This window comes from Trichoderma virens, assembly GCF_000170995.1.
Source record: "Trichoderma virens Gv29-8 chromosome Unknown TRIVIscaffold_86, whole genome shotgun sequence".
Lineage (NCBI taxonomy): Eukaryota > Fungi > Ascomycota > Sordariomycetes > Hypocreales > Hypocreaceae > Trichoderma > Trichoderma virens.
The window spans coordinates 1,154,911-1,169,636 of NW_014013663.1; the positions used below are offsets into that span (position 1 = coordinate 1,154,911).

Consider the following 14,726-nt stretch of genomic DNA (forward strand, 5'->3'; position numbering starts at 1 on the left):
CTCGTCTCATTCATATATTATCGACTTCACAAAGAGAAAAATTAACTCAAACATTCATGAGACAATTCTTTGGGAGATAACAACTCGTTTGAAGGTGTATATCAACTATTAAAAATAAGTCAAGCTGTGCTTCATTACCTGGAATATTTTGGAAACTGTGACGATGCTTTGAAAGCCAATATTCCAACATCGTATAATACGCCACTGTAATTTTTGGAGGATTTTCGATACAAACTCAGTTGACACGTACCCGTCAATTTGCAAGATAGTAGAATCTGTCTAACTATGCACATTTATCAAGAATCATACTTGAGGTTTGCTGTATCTAAACCATCGAGAGTAATCGTCGCGGAGCTAGCGATTTTTTGGCCATCCCCAGGATCAATATCAGGGCTTCTAGCACTGGTGCTGGCCCTTTCGGCGGTATGATAAGCCGCAATCTGAATTTCGCGGGGTTCGGGTGCCATGCAGCACTGGGCTAAAGTTTCCCCAGATTTGAAGTATCTGGGGAAGTTGGGATTGCATACATGCATACACCACTGGGTTAAGCATTCTATATCAGTTGGTTGCATTATTACGCCAGCAAGTTCCCTCGATTTTTTTTTTTATTAATCTTATGACTCTCTTCTTTTTAACAGATTAACTGCTGCATCTACTTCTGCATCTTCGTGTCAAGGAACCAGGCTTAGCACAGACTTATTCCTCACCATGCCCTCAACTGGTTGGTACACCATCGGCATCGCGTCGTTTGCATCAATTGGCACGTTCTTATACGTAAGTCACGCCTTTAATATGGCGTTTCGTATATAAGCTTCTAATCATATCGGAAAACAGGGCTATGATACGGGCATCGTAACTGCGAGTTGGTCTACTCTACTCTACTCTTCCTTCCTGCCGTGCCTTTGTGAAATTGCAGCCAACCGAAACAAATAGCAATTACCCATCTCAGCTGGGCGGCCTATATGGGTAGCCCGTCTTCTACTATTATGGGGGCTGTATGTTTCTCACACTGGAAGCCCAATATTTGGCATTCGACTTTACTGACAATATCAAGGTCGGTGCCATCTACATAGCCGGCGAGGCAGTCGGTGCTTTTTTACAAATCTTAATTGCTGATAAACTTGGGCGAATACGTTTCATGCAGATTGCGGCGATTGTTGTCACGATTGGGGCCATATTGCAGACTGCATCGGTAAACATTGGCATGTTTCTTGCGGGTCGAGTTATCTCCGGAGTCGCCGTTGGGTATGTGTGGAAATCTTTTCCTTACTATATGATATTATTAGTCTGACTTCTAAATTGCGTACCCCTTCAGAGCATTGAGCGGTACTGTACCCATCTACCTCTCAGAAATCGCACCCCCAAAGAATCGAGGGCTGATTGGCGGTCTCTCCGGCGTGGGCCTTTCGTCTGGCACGATGCTTGCAAATTGGGTCGGTTACGCCTGTGGTTATGCTCCATACGGTGCAGTTCAGTGGCATCTTCCATTGGGCCTCCAGTTGCCTTGGGGTATTATCTTATTCACCGGTTTGGCTACCTTCATGCCCAACTCCCCACGCGAAATGATTCAGAAGGGCAAGCTTCAGGAAGCCCGCCAAGAGTTTGCAAAAATTCGAAGCGATTTACAATCACAAGAACTACACGAAGAATTTGGGCTTATGCGAAGGCAAATTGAATATGAGCGGTCCCGTGAACTCACTTCGTTTCGCGAGATCTTTCGGTTATATCAACATCGCGTCTTAGTGTATGTGCCCGAGCCGCTATAGACTGCCTTTGGGTCAAGCAATTAAATATCTTTCTAGGTCCGTCAGTGTGCAAGTATTGACGACTGTGACGGGCGTCAATGTTATTCAGGCTAGTATTTATTTGTCCTCCAATAAGATTGGATGATGCTGGGGTAATTTTCTAATTAGCTCGTAGTACTATCAGAGTGAGTGTGTATTGGCGACTTATAACTATGCAATATTCTAACGACGCCTAGCAATCCTCTATAAGTCTTTGGGTATTAGCTCTCAAACAATTCTCGCTCTCACCGCGGCCTGGGGAACATGTGCCTTCGTCTCTAACGCCATCGCCGTCAACTTCCTCCCCGACGGATTAGGCCACCGGAAGTAAGCATCCTCATCTCATAACTATGATACGGTTTTGGTTAATGTGCATATAGAATGCTTCTCTTCGGGCTGACTTGTGTCATTATCACCGGGATCTATTCCGCGGTTATGCAGCTTAAATTCCAGAACACGGATAACCGCGTCGGCAAAGGATTTGCCATTTTAGGCATATTTTTATTTGTCGTGTGCTACTGTGCGATTTTTCTTTATTCTCAGTTGTGTTTTGTTTGCGGGCAGTGAATTGCTAACGAGTCACATAGATGGTCTGATCAACAGTACTACTTGGTTGTACGGGTCTGAGGTTCTTCCTATGTCCATTCGCAGCCGGATAATGGGCGTCGCTGCCATGGCTCATTATGTCGTCAATGTTGGCAGTAGGTTTAGTTTTCACGTCTACTCTCTTCGTTCATTCCATCATTGCGGATTTAACACGACACCTTCCTAGTCACCGAGGCTGGACCCAGTGCCTTTGCTACGATCCATCAGAACTATTATTATGTCTTTGTCGGATGTTGCACTGTTTACTTGCTCATCATCTACTTTTACTTCCCGTAATATCTTCGGCCTCATGAGAATAGTGACAAACCTGATGCTAATTATCGCGTAGGGAGACTAACCAAAAGACTCTCGAGGAAATTGCCGCGGCATTTGGTGACCGTGTTGTGGAAATCGATGAGCAGGATGTAGTTGCTGAAGGAGTAGCATTTGAGGGCAAAGCCAGCGCAGGGCATATCGAAGATCAGGTCGACGCCTCGCGGCCATGATGACTGCTGTCATAATGGAACCGCTATTTGCTTAGGAAAACGGTCATTTGGAAACGTTTGAATAAATGTGAGTCAAAAATATTGCTGTTCGGGGTTTTTGATCGGGCTCTAAATTTTCATCCATCAGCTCTCACAGTCAGACTTTATCTCGCTACTCCACTGCCCAGTTTCCCGTGATGCAACAATATGATTTACATCACCGTTATAAAATGACTAAACTACTGCGTATATTCTAAGACTGAGTGCGATGCATAATGATGATATCCCGAGTCGTTACATGGATGGCGGATCATGCATGTTCCGCTTCCTCCGAACCGGCGCTTTCATCCTCCGGATCTTCTATTCGGACCCTGTTCGGCCAACAACTTCGGTAATACACAATGAAATTGTATGAGTAGGGAGTTCTGGCAGGAGTGCAACCGGAGGTTCAATCGTAACCCCGTGTTTCTCTCTCAATACAGAAAACCCCGTTCACACTCTTCTTCACTTCACTCAGTCTCTCACTTCACATCATTCTTCCATTTATCAAGAAACAATGACTGCAAACTCAAAGAGCGGAACAAATGGAACCAATGGCAAGGCATACAACTTAGAAATGAACCGTGCCAAGGTCATTGTGGATGCGGCGTACGAGGGAGGCTACGCAATCCCGGCCGTCTGCTGCTACAACCTTAAGGCTGTAGTGGCAACAATTCGCGCGGCTGAGGCCAAGCGCTCACCAGCACTCATACAACCCTTCCCATGGTCAATTGAATATGCAGATGGGTTGCTTTTGCACGCAGCCGCTGAGGCTGCAGATAAGGCAAGCGTACCAATCGGGGTACACATGGACCACGCGCAGGACCCTGAAATCATCCGGCGAGCAGCAGACCTGGGCGGATTTGACGGTATCATGGTAGACATGAGTCATTATGAGCGTGATGAGAATATGCGCTTGAGCAAAGAGCTAGTTGAGTACTGCAATGCTCGCGGCATCATCACCGAGTGCGAGCCTGGTCGAATCAACGGCACCGAAGATGGCATTCAGGACACAGAGGACTTAGAGGAGATTTTGACAACGCCAGAACAAGCCGAGGAGTTTGTCGCGCTGGGGATTGACTGGCTTGCACCTGCTTTTGGTAACGTGCATGGCGCATATGGACCAAAAGGACCTCAACTCGACTTCCCACGGCTGGAGAGTATTGCTACCCGCGTAGGCTCACGAGTACGACTAGTTCTACACGGCACACACGAGAAATATTTTCAGGCTGAACTTCTTGCCAAATGTATCACATAAGGCATGGCCAAAGTGAATATTAACGGGCCGGTGGCTGCGGCTTATATGGAAATTGGTGCTAGACTGACGGGTAAGGAACCGCTGACAACGGTGATGGAAGAACAGACAAAGGCGATGCAAAAGGTGATTGAGGACCACATGGACTGGCTCAAGTCAGCCGGCAAAGTATAAATTGGTGTTCCAGTATTTTACCATCATAGAACAGAGACTATTTACAAAGTGTGTAGATGCTGAAGTCTTATTGTTGAAAATGTTGATCTCTTTCTTTTAATTCGCATGTACTTAGTGAGAACATTTTTTTTCTTCTATATATCTTAGACGGCCTCATGATGTAACTCCGTTATTTTAAATACATCATATATTCACAGTATCTTCCTTGGTGCCCATAGACTACATACATACAAACAGCCCGTAAGGTACGCTATTTTTTACTACTCACTGATACTGCTTGTCCTCTGCCAGGGTTCTCACATAATCCCTCACAGAATTGACAAAAGATGTGTCTTGTTTCATCGCCAGTGACAGCGCGAGAGAGTTGTCGAAATCGTCGGCCCAAGAGTACAAGGTAGATTTCAAGGACGGAACTTCCTCCTCTCGCACAAAAATTAATTTATCCTTTCCTCCAACTTCCTCCAGAGCGTATAACATATCTTGGATCGTAACTGCAAATCCTGGCATATTGAGAACCCTTCTATGTGGCGGAAGAGCATCTTGAGGGATGGTAAGTGCGACAAGAATGTTGTGCACTAAGGTCTTTGGAGAAGACATCCAGTGCCGCCACGCACGATCCTTTAATGGGACAATACACTCCTGTCCGTTCATGGGTTCTCGGATAATGCCTGACAAGAAAGCAGAGATGGCCTTGCTGGGCGTGCCAGGTCGAATTGAAATGGTCGGGAAGCGGAGTGAGAATCCATTGATCATTCCACGGCGAGTGTAATCGTTAATGAAGGTTTCGCAGATGACTTTCTGGCAGCCGTAGGACATCTCTGGCGTTGTAATATCCCTCTCGGTAACATTGTGTTTCGGAACAGGGCTGCCGTAGAACATCGCTCCTTGTCAGCAAATCCTCAAAGCTCACGTACTCGGCGCCGTCGGCCTGTTCTGCGTCCAACCGCTTCCTATTGTGGTATATAATGTTCATACCGAAAACCTCGGCCTTTTTCTTTAGATTGCGGCCAATACCGCCCATTCCAAGAATACCAAGGACTTTGCCCTGCGGATCATGGCCGAGCGGAGGTGGAGGTACGGCTCCCTTCCACGTACCATTCCGTATCGCCATAATACCATTGTTGAAGCCCCGGAGCGCGGCAAGGATGAGGAACATGGCTGTGTCAGCCGTGGCATCATCAACCACGTTAGGGCAATTTGAAACTAGAATCGAACATGCAGTGCGTGCGGAAACATCGATATTATCATAACCGGCACCTGTCACCCGCCATAGATGCGAGACGAGGTTAGATGCAAATTTATTAAGCGGGTCGTTCGAACATGGTGCAGCTTTTTGTGATTTTTAATTTGGGTATATAACTCACCATTATGACATATAAACTCTAAGCTCTTGGGCAACGCTTGGATGAGCTCTTCATCATATTTACCTGTGGTGATAAGGCTGAATGGCGCCCGGTCGCAAATTACAACAACGCCATCGAATCTACCAGATCTACACTCCTCAATGAATTCAGTTCGATTCTTTGCCTGAGCAGTGACGATCTCTGCAACCTCACCAAGGCTATTCCATGATGCTATGGCGCTATAGCGGCTCAAATGTTAGTGTGCCATCGTTTTTGAAGCGTCAGACACAATGCAGGGGATATCATATAGGCTGCGACTTACTGGTCAATTTTACCAAGCAACAGAACCTTGGGTTTGTACATTGTTAAATGCTTAATTTGTCTCAATGATGCTCTTTCTAAGGTGTGCTAATTCTGAATGAAATCGTCTTGACCCTAGACATGACTTGAAGCCGTAATCTAGTCTTACGCGCTACCATATTGTTCGGCGCATCAATATGCCGATTCAATATCCCCCGCCAGGGAGAGCGGCGGGCCGGACCCGAAAGTGGGCTGGAAGTGCCACCCAGCCGTGCTTAGCACCGGGACCAGAACAGATCGTGTCTTCATATCGATACATCAATCAAGGGATATGTATTCCTAAAGTCTGATAAAGTCGGAGGGCCACCGCCGGTGATTGTCTAAATCCTCCAACAGGGAACAGATACATGATGTATTTGCAGCTTTGTCAATAAGCCTCTATGAGACATAATTTTTCCACAGGGCAGCTGAGGAAAAGGCTCGGCATCGACCATCAGCAGGGTTGATAGGGGCTTCGATAAAGAGTAATGACGCAATAAATCTAATAAATACTGCGAATAATATTTATTAAAATTCTAAATGCGGACTTGATACGCTTTCGTGACGGACGAATGTATTTTCTTGGAGGAGGTGGATGTATTTCGACAAAAAGTTGGAGCTGACTGCACTTATGTCTTGTCTTGAAGCATCTTTTTCGCTGAGGCTAGACGGTTAATAGGTTTTGAGCAATCTGCGGTGGTCCTTGCTTTTGCTCTTGGCACATTACTGTAATAAATTTCATAAATTGTGTGCGACTGAGCTAAATACATGTAGAATGACAGAGTTTGGTTGTAAGTACATTTTCGTTTTGGGGTTGAGAACCCAACTATGTCAGGCCTACTCCACGATTGGGCAGCTTTGCATGCTATTACTTCTTATTCGCTTCGACCTTGTATCTACTAGGCATTGCAATCGGAGTAATTCATCACACTATCCCCTGCTTTCAAATCCTTGCCCCGTCACACCCACACCCACACGCACCCCCCTCCTCTTCCCATACCTTCTAGAAGGTGAAAAATTATCTGCGGTGTCGGCTGAAATGGATCCCAATACCCGAGGCTATGGAGCGTAAGTGGGTTGTCGTCAAGGGCATGCCGATGAAAGTGGCCTGATTTCTCTTCCGCCACACGTGTCAAATCGGAGACTACGATCCAATTTGGGAGTTGGGGGCAGGCCCCCTTATCGAAACAGCTTCAATACACAACATATCTAAATTACTTCGCACGGATATGCCGGGCTTGCTCGATGTAGCAAGACATCACGCAGCGATTACTGATACCCTTCGCTGTATTGAATATCGTTGCTATAGATTACAGCATCTTCGTGCGTGATGTTCCTGCATAGAAGAATAAAATTTAGCTTTGGGGCGCATCGGATAAAGTGGAGAATCGGGCAGAGGCCGGAGAAGAAGAGAAGTGGGCTGTAACACGTAGAAGAAATATGTTACTATATTAATTAGGCTGTCGCAGTCACATGCAACCCAAAAAATGACAACGGGATTTTCTCCCAGCTATTTCCGTTTTTCTTCTCTCCCTCCCTCCATCCCTCCCTCTCTTCCTTCAAATTTTTTTTTGTATTGCTAAAAAAATAACTGTTTTGGTGCTTATTATTCACTTAGTTCTCCTTCTCCTTCCCTTCACCTACAATACCCAAGGCTCCTATTTATACTCTATTAGAGGCTGTGATTTTGTTTGCTATTTACGACTCTTCTATTAAACGGTCGAAATAAAAAAGAACGAGCATACCGAAAGAAAAATCCAAGAGCAACCACCACATATTACTCTCTTTGCGCTATTCATTCACAAATACAACTCCTTCAAATCTATTCTTACTCCCACATCTCCTATTGCCGATACCAATATGAGGGTAACACGCGCTATTTCTTTGACCAACTTTATGGTCGCTACTTCAGCACTCGGCTTCCAGGTCTTTGTACTCTACCCTTGGCACAAAGAACTCGACAACGGGTTTGAAGACCTTAAAAAGGAGCACATGAAGGTCCTCGAAGCAGTGGGAAAAAGCGTGAGCGAACAGCAGCGCATGGCCTTCTCCAACAGGCTCAAGGAACTCAAGACAGAAAGCTCTCGACGATGGTGGTGGATGTAAAAGATCAACACGGCGAAAGAAATATAATTTTCAACGGTTGAGGGACCGACTTGCCCGGTCTAAAACAAAAACATAGATGGATTATCGACGTCAACGTTCTAAACTACACAATCTATGGTTCTCGCGAGCAATCTCACGAGCTACATGATGTGAGAAGTTCACAGATGATTTTCTCAGGAAAGAATATTCTTTAACGGGGACTATTATGGTTTGGATTGTTCAATACCTCATTCTTTATCAGCAGCATACCATCTAAATTTCTTGCTAAATACTGACTAGCCACTTAATAAATCTTCATGTTAGACATCGCTTACTATCCGTATATGTTTGTTCTCCCCCCACCTGTCACAAATGAATAACCAGTTGCAAGTATTATTAACAGCGATATCATTTTCATCGAACGTGGAAACTTTTAGCAAAATAATACGTATGCAGCCCCGTGCCATCCGTCCGGTCGACCAGTCGACATCCTCATATTCCCTCGCCCGACTACCGGCATTATCGACTAGTATAAAGCCTACCATGAAGTCAATGCTCGATAAGGAGCAGAGGATCAGTTCATGAGACTTGCAAGATATGAAAAAGGCCTCACTTCAGGGCTCCGCATATGCTCTGTAGGTTAACATGAATTCTGGCCTATACCTGCACTCCGCCGGTCGAGCACCGCGGATGACTTGCTATATAATCCTCTTGGAAAGCAAGTTGTATCACGACTATCTAGCTGGCCATGATCTATGTTATATAAATGAGATCGACCTCTTATTTCCGTCTGCCTTCAACGCAATTAATAGCGTGCTTAATTAGGCTGATGATTCCCATGAGTAGAGTTGTTATATGGACTGCCTTCTCAATTAGCACTTAGAAGAGGCTGAACGCCTACCACCGAGTAATGTTATGCCGAAGTTCGAGACCCAAGGCTCAGCCAGGCATTCAACCGCGAACTAAAGTTACATGCCTTAACCACGTGAGACCATCGTATCTATAGCGCGCTTAACCTTCATTTATACTCTAGGGCACGCAAGCGGAGTTAGTGGGGTTCACCTGCCCAAAAAAGCAGTCTCTTAGGCAACAATGTGTCTGTTATTTTCTCAATAGTATTTTGTTTAACGTGACTAACGATTCTGATGATATTAAACGCAGGGCGTTTTTAATGAAATGATATGGACATCCGAAGGTTGTTTCTTAGTTCATACACTAATATCAGCTAAGATGTAATAATTATTAATCGTTTATAGCAACATGGCGGAACAAACCACCAAGTCCATAATCAATGAGATCGTAAATCTACTACCAGAAGCTCCTAAGAAGGTAATGTCAAAGCTGGGCGGGCGAAGCCAGACACAAGATAAACCAACTAAAGGGTACCATGAGCCTGGAGCCAGGCAAAGCGACCAAGAAAATCGTCAAAGAAGCCGATAAAGCGGCTAAATAAAGGCTAAATTACCAAAATCAGGGCTTTTGTTCATGTTGGTCCTTTTGAGTAGTTGATAATCCACACCGAAGAGAAATTCATTGTTTATATATGAAACTGCCCTTCGTATTTCTTATGTTGGAAACTATGTATCTCTAGACTCATGAATATGTCAGAATTTCAGGAACCGGCTAGGATCCCGGTGTATAGTTGATGAGATAGACGCTGCCGGACGACCAAGAATTGTTTCAACCGAATCCGTATATCTATCATAACGCCCGGCTGCGACGAGTTTAACCATAGTCAAAATATGGTTATACACATGTGTTGGTAATACCTCAGCTTTCAACACCTCCTCAGTCCAAACGTCGAACTCAGTTGGTATGTATTCAACTAAGCTCTCAGTTGCAGTCGAATACTCTTTGGCGAGCTCAAACATGTCGACTGACTTTGGCCCAGTCAGCTCCACGCTTTGGCCGACATAATGGCTTGGATTAAGCAGAATTTTCACGGCAACCTCGGCAACGTCATTGGCAGCTATGGGAGAGACACGGCCTCGCCCAAAGGGCATTCTTATAATCCCAGACTGCTTAATGCTGGAAGCAGGTATTTGCCAGAAGAGCGCGTTTTCCTGGAACACAGTTGGTCGAAGATGCGTCACTGGCACACCAGACCAGTTCAGTGCTTGCTCGCTCAACCATTGCAACTTGTGCTGATGCGAGTCCGTTGTATGGGTAAGATCCATCTCTGCAACTGTCATTTGAGACATATTGACAAGGAGTTCGATCTCACTTGTAGCTCTTGCCGCCGCAGCCATCACCACCGTTGCCTCTAGATAATCGGCAGAGACGCTGGTACAGAAAAAGATTTTCCGACAGCCTTGGAGAATCGGAAGCACCTCTTCTGATTTCAATAGATTGGCTACGACGACCTCTGCACCCAGAGAACGCAATTGATCTGCTCTGTCGTCATCCTGCCGTACATGTGCTCGAACTGGCAGATTAGCAGCTCTCAGTAATTCCACCACACGCCCTCCAACACCCCCAACTCTGCCCGCTGCTCCGGTTACCAGAATGGGAGCCTCCAAACCCAACATATTAATTAAAACAATTGGTTCCTCCGGCACGGTGGGTTGGTTCGATGTATGTATTTATTAATACCTAGATAAGGTAAGCTGTTAAAGAAACTGTCAAGAGAGAGCGGGCATATACTAGTAATGGGATATATTTATACTTCTTCTGTACCAAGACTTTAAACTCTCTTGATGTATCATTTCTAATCATCACGTCTAGGGTCATATTTATCAAGCAAAACCTTTGATCCATTTGTCATCACCATTTAGCACACAGGAGTATATGAAGTGTGTCACAAAGAATATCCATTTTTTCAACATTATTCACTGGTGGCAATTGGCCCAGGGTACCAAGCACAATTTCCGATTACTCAACGTCAAATTCATGTTTACTCATCTGTTCTTATACGTAGCATCTGAATGAACGGATACCACCACGAAATTTCTTTCCCGTAAGTTCTGCCCAATTGATAGCAATTATCCCTGAACTAGTGACTCTCAATTAGCTCATCGGTAATAAACTTCTCTAATAGTGGTAAATGTTTGATCGGCCTCTTGAGCAATATAGAACGCACAGCGATCGGCAATCGGAGGATACTTTAGGCACTGTAATATCGTAGTGATCAACTAATTGCTCAATGTTATTTTTCTTAAATAGACAAAAATCCAAACTCTAGCCTTGCTCGTCACGCATGGTTGAAGAGTAGAGGACTCTTTTGATCTGAAATAAGCTGCGCCATGATACATTGTCATAGTTATCATCCCTGAAGGTCACTCGGGCTTGAAGGTATATTCACTGCCGGCATTGGGGAACTGAAGGCCGCTATGCATCATAAGCGATCTATTCGAAAGCTCAGAATGCCTTGAAGAAGAGTGATTCTGTGATTCTAATCCACCCCATGAGATATACCAGGGATTTAGTAAGTCTTTCGAGATATAATTGTATAGAGATAATTGCTACGCGAAATGGCTTGCAAGAGACTTGAAAAGAGATTTGGAAAACGAAGTGGAAGTGAGCATGTCGAGGACGATGTAGAGTGAGCTTTGAGCTTTTAGGCTACGGGCAATATTGGCGATGTCTGAATTGAGGTTGATAAACATATGATTATCTTCATACTAGAGCATTCTATGAGACAAAGGCACAATACAGTGCTTCTGGGCGGCGAAATACGAGTTAATTTCTCATGAGTACTCTAGCCAATCAAAAACTAGCGACGCCATAGTTAGATTATTTCTTGAATCTAAGTTTTAGGTGGCGATAGTACATAATAAACCTTACATATGAGGCAGCGCAATTTGCTGGCGATGTCGTTATTGGGGAGGGGGAAGGAAGGAAGGAAGAATTCCGAAATGAAATGAGAAACTCGTTTCGTGACTGGTTTCCTGTTTCGACATTCGCCATGATTCAAATATTCTCTAAATGATATGCTGCGGCTTCTCAAGCTCGCTATGATGTCTATTCCATTTTATCTATCAAAGTGCTAAATTCGTATCCATCATCAATGTGTTCTCAACCATACACCATTTTTGTTCTTATGCCCATGCTGTTCCTCTTACTCTATCGCCGAAGCAACATGCTTCTCACCATGCAATACGGGATTGACGCGATCATCCCACTCAAAGCCAAAAGAATCGCCAAGTTGCTTCCGGCATGCTGCTTTGACAGCCTCCAAAACATTTGGGAAGACGCCAAAGTTGGCCGGGTTGGCTTCATCATTCTCACCGCCCTGGAATACACCAGTGCGTACCAAACAGGTATTCCAACCATACATGTTGCCTCCGATAATATCCGAGGCCGGATTGTCACCGACCATGTAGATATTTTCGGGAATGCGCTCCTCGCCATGGAGTTGTTCCATCCACGATGCAATAACCTCATCAGCGTACTTGTAGGTCGCCATCTCGGGTTTTCCATACACTACGCGATCCAGATCAACCCCAGTGAGCGATTTATACATAGCCTCGAGACCGATACGGAAAGTACCCTGGCTCATACGGGGGATGGGATGCTCAGTAGGACACAGCATATCCCCCTGAGAGAAATAAATGGGAATCCGCTGAGAAAGAGGATCAGCGGCTATGGTGCCCAATCGACCATCCTCGGATCTTAGAAGATCAATGATAATCTGCATATCTGTAGCGTAGTCGCGGGAGTCGGAAAAGACAAGAATTGCCTCGATATTGGTCTTTGAGAAATCACGAGGTCGTGAGCTGGCGCGCTCTTCTTCCGTAAATACTCGATAGGGTGCGATAGTGGTATCCCAAGCTACGATGTCATTGGGCACCACGATATCACGAAACCCATATTGCTCTGCTACCTCTCGGCATCGGTATCCCTCTCCACCGACGACGAGTACTGTATGATAGTATTCGGCAAGAGCGCGCATTGGAGTGTGGGATTGGATGAACTGTTCCGTGTTGACAGGATTCCGCAGGATGTTGGATAGCTGCTGCGTGCGGGCGAGCTCTGGTTTGCCCGATCCATTTGTTAGGAATATGTGTGGGATTTTTATTCCAAGCTCGTTATCCCCGTTCAAAATCTCCAGAGCTCTCTTTCCCTCTGGGATCAACCGATCGCCGTGCACCAATACGCCATCAATATCGAAGACGAATGCCATATTCTTGGCTTTCTTTGCCTTGTCTGCGGATATGTCTTGGACTTGGGCAGCTAGTATGTCTCGGGTTGGTTGGACAGGAGCCGCACCCGGTCCCAGGACGGCATCTCGGTCAATGTGGTGGACAGAACTGAGTCGAGACTGTCTCTTGGAACGCGGGATGGGCAGTGAAGTGCCAAAAGAATTCCGAGACGATCTCCGGTCTCTCATCGAGGGAGAGAGAGAAAGGTTGTGCATGTACTTGGAGGCATCAGCATGAGGAGACCTCGTAGCAGGTATCTCGATAGCATCATGAGATGTTGAGGTAGGTGACATTGGGATAGCAAGGGCCCCGTCATGAATGGCATTGGCCGCAGCATCATTTGCTTGGCTCTTGACAGGCTGTGTTGGTGTTTCCACACCAAAATCAACATCATCGAAAGTTGCCATGATTGCGGTGAGATATGTATGATAAGAGAGTTGATCAAAATCTGGCTGTCACAGTTTATTGACGGCACAGGGCTTCATGTTTTAATACTCGCCATGGAGGCGGCATACCACAGATAAGGAGATAACATCCCTTGAGGGAGTGGAGACAGCAGAGCCATTTGTTCGAACCGTAGATACGATGACATAGGCAAAAGAAGGTTTCGTTCATGATTCAGCCCTGATGTCATCGCCCTCATACGAAAACACCGACTGCCTCATATCCACTCCGTTGCCTTAATCATCATGGTGGCTGCGTTTTGTGGGAGCCACTCTCAGGTACCGAACCCACCAAGTCAATCCAATGGTAACACAATACGGCTTGTTGTCCTATTAGAACATCGTCATCTTCGGCACGGCATCGGCATTAGCTATGCGTTTCTAACCACCGTCTATGTTGACGGTGGACACGATTCCCACACGGCATCTGTTTTTGGTGTAAGAGATTTCGAAAAAATGGAGCCGTTGGATGGGCCAGTCGGATTGGCCGGCGCCGCCTGAGAAGATAACCTAAGCAAGAGGCGCTTGAAAACTCGAGAGTGGTGGAGACAGCGGGTCTGTTGTGGCGGTTTCAGAGGATGAGATTCGCCAAACAGTCTTGACAGAATGTCATGCCAGCCACGCTGAAGTCTATTGTCCATGGCCATCAATATGCCGCCTAGGGGCGAAACATCGGTCAAGATATCGCAGATCTTTATTAAACTTCGGAGAAAAGCCAGGTTTTACCCGCCCCGTGCGTCATTTTTCAGGACGCAATGTGGATGAAAATCCTTCTAGCTGCAGTAACAATTCCACCATTACGGGTCAATCTGCCGCTCAGTAGAGTTGCCTTGAGGCGTAAGTTGACCAGTCATAATGGTTCAGCCGTTACATGTTTGAACAGTGTATTTTTTACTTCTCACAGCTATTACTTTATAAGAAACAGTGAAGGCACAAAGTAGTTTTGAAAGAGAGGCATTAAAAATTCTTTGCGTGATCAATCCCTGGCAATTTTATCGCTCTTTGATACCCAAGTATCAGGGCCGAAGCGCAAAATTATCTCTGTTCCAATAC

At 45.5% G+C, this 14,726-nt stretch overlaps 6 protein-coding genes across 6 annotated transcripts; 3 read left to right on the forward strand and 3 right to left on the reverse strand.

Annotated features, from left to right (window-relative positions):
* Window positions 1-708: 708 nt before the first annotated feature.
* Window positions 709-2,875, forward strand: TRIVIDRAFT_194325 (uncharacterized protein; the record flags this gene model as incomplete). Its single annotated transcript, XM_014097337.1, has 12 exons — window positions 709-774; window positions 835-862; window positions 934-995; window positions 1,055-1,245; window positions 1,316-1,744; window positions 1,803-1,854; window positions 1,921-1,930; window positions 1,982-2,111; window positions 2,165-2,304; window positions 2,372-2,485; window positions 2,557-2,662; window positions 2,719-2,875. 12 exons carry the CDS (start codon window positions 709-711, stop codon window positions 2,873-2,875), a joined length of 1,485 nt encoding a protein of 494 aa, XP_013952812.1.
* A 595-nt stretch (window positions 2,876-3,470) lies between these two features.
* Window positions 3,471-4,322, forward strand: TRIVIDRAFT_59353 (uncharacterized protein; the record flags this gene model as incomplete). The annotated part of the gene is made up of 2 exons (XM_014097338.1): window positions 3,471-4,053; window positions 4,153-4,322. 2 exons carry the CDS (start codon window positions 3,471-3,473, stop codon window positions 4,320-4,322), a joined length of 753 nt encoding a protein of 250 aa, XP_013952813.1.
* A 264-nt stretch (window positions 4,323-4,586) lies between these two features.
* Window positions 4,587-5,201, reverse strand: TRIVIDRAFT_158572 (uncharacterized protein; the record flags this gene model as incomplete). The annotated part of the gene is made up of 1 exon (XM_014097339.1): window positions 4,587-5,201. The coding sequence occupies one exon, from the start codon at window positions 5,199-5,201 to the stop codon at window positions 4,587-4,589; it is 615 nt and encodes a 204-aa protein (XP_013952814.1).
* Window positions 5,202-7,583: 2,382 nt separating this feature from the next.
* TRIVIDRAFT_216718 (uncharacterized protein) lies at window positions 7,584-8,419 on the forward strand (the record flags this gene model as incomplete). The annotated part of the gene is made up of 1 exon (XM_014097340.1): window positions 7,584-8,419. The coding sequence occupies one exon, from the start codon at window positions 7,865-7,867 to the stop codon at window positions 8,108-8,110; it is 246 nt and encodes an 81-aa protein (XP_013952815.1).
* Window positions 8,420-9,693: 1,274 nt separating this feature from the next.
* Window positions 9,694-10,617, reverse strand: TRIVIDRAFT_204745 (uncharacterized protein; the record flags this gene model as incomplete). The annotated part of the gene is made up of 1 exon (XM_014097341.1): window positions 9,694-10,617. One exon carries the CDS (start codon window positions 10,615-10,617, stop codon window positions 9,694-9,696), a length of 924 nt encoding a protein of 307 aa, XP_013952816.1.
* A 1,529-nt stretch (window positions 10,618-12,146) lies between these two features.
* Window positions 12,147-13,523, reverse strand: TRIVIDRAFT_50894 (uncharacterized protein; the record flags this gene model as incomplete). Its single annotated transcript, XM_014097342.1, has 1 exon — window positions 12,147-13,523. One exon carries the CDS (start codon window positions 13,521-13,523, stop codon window positions 12,147-12,149), a length of 1,377 nt encoding a protein of 458 aa, XP_013952817.1.
* Between the last annotated feature and the right edge of the window lie 1,203 nt (window positions 13,524-14,726).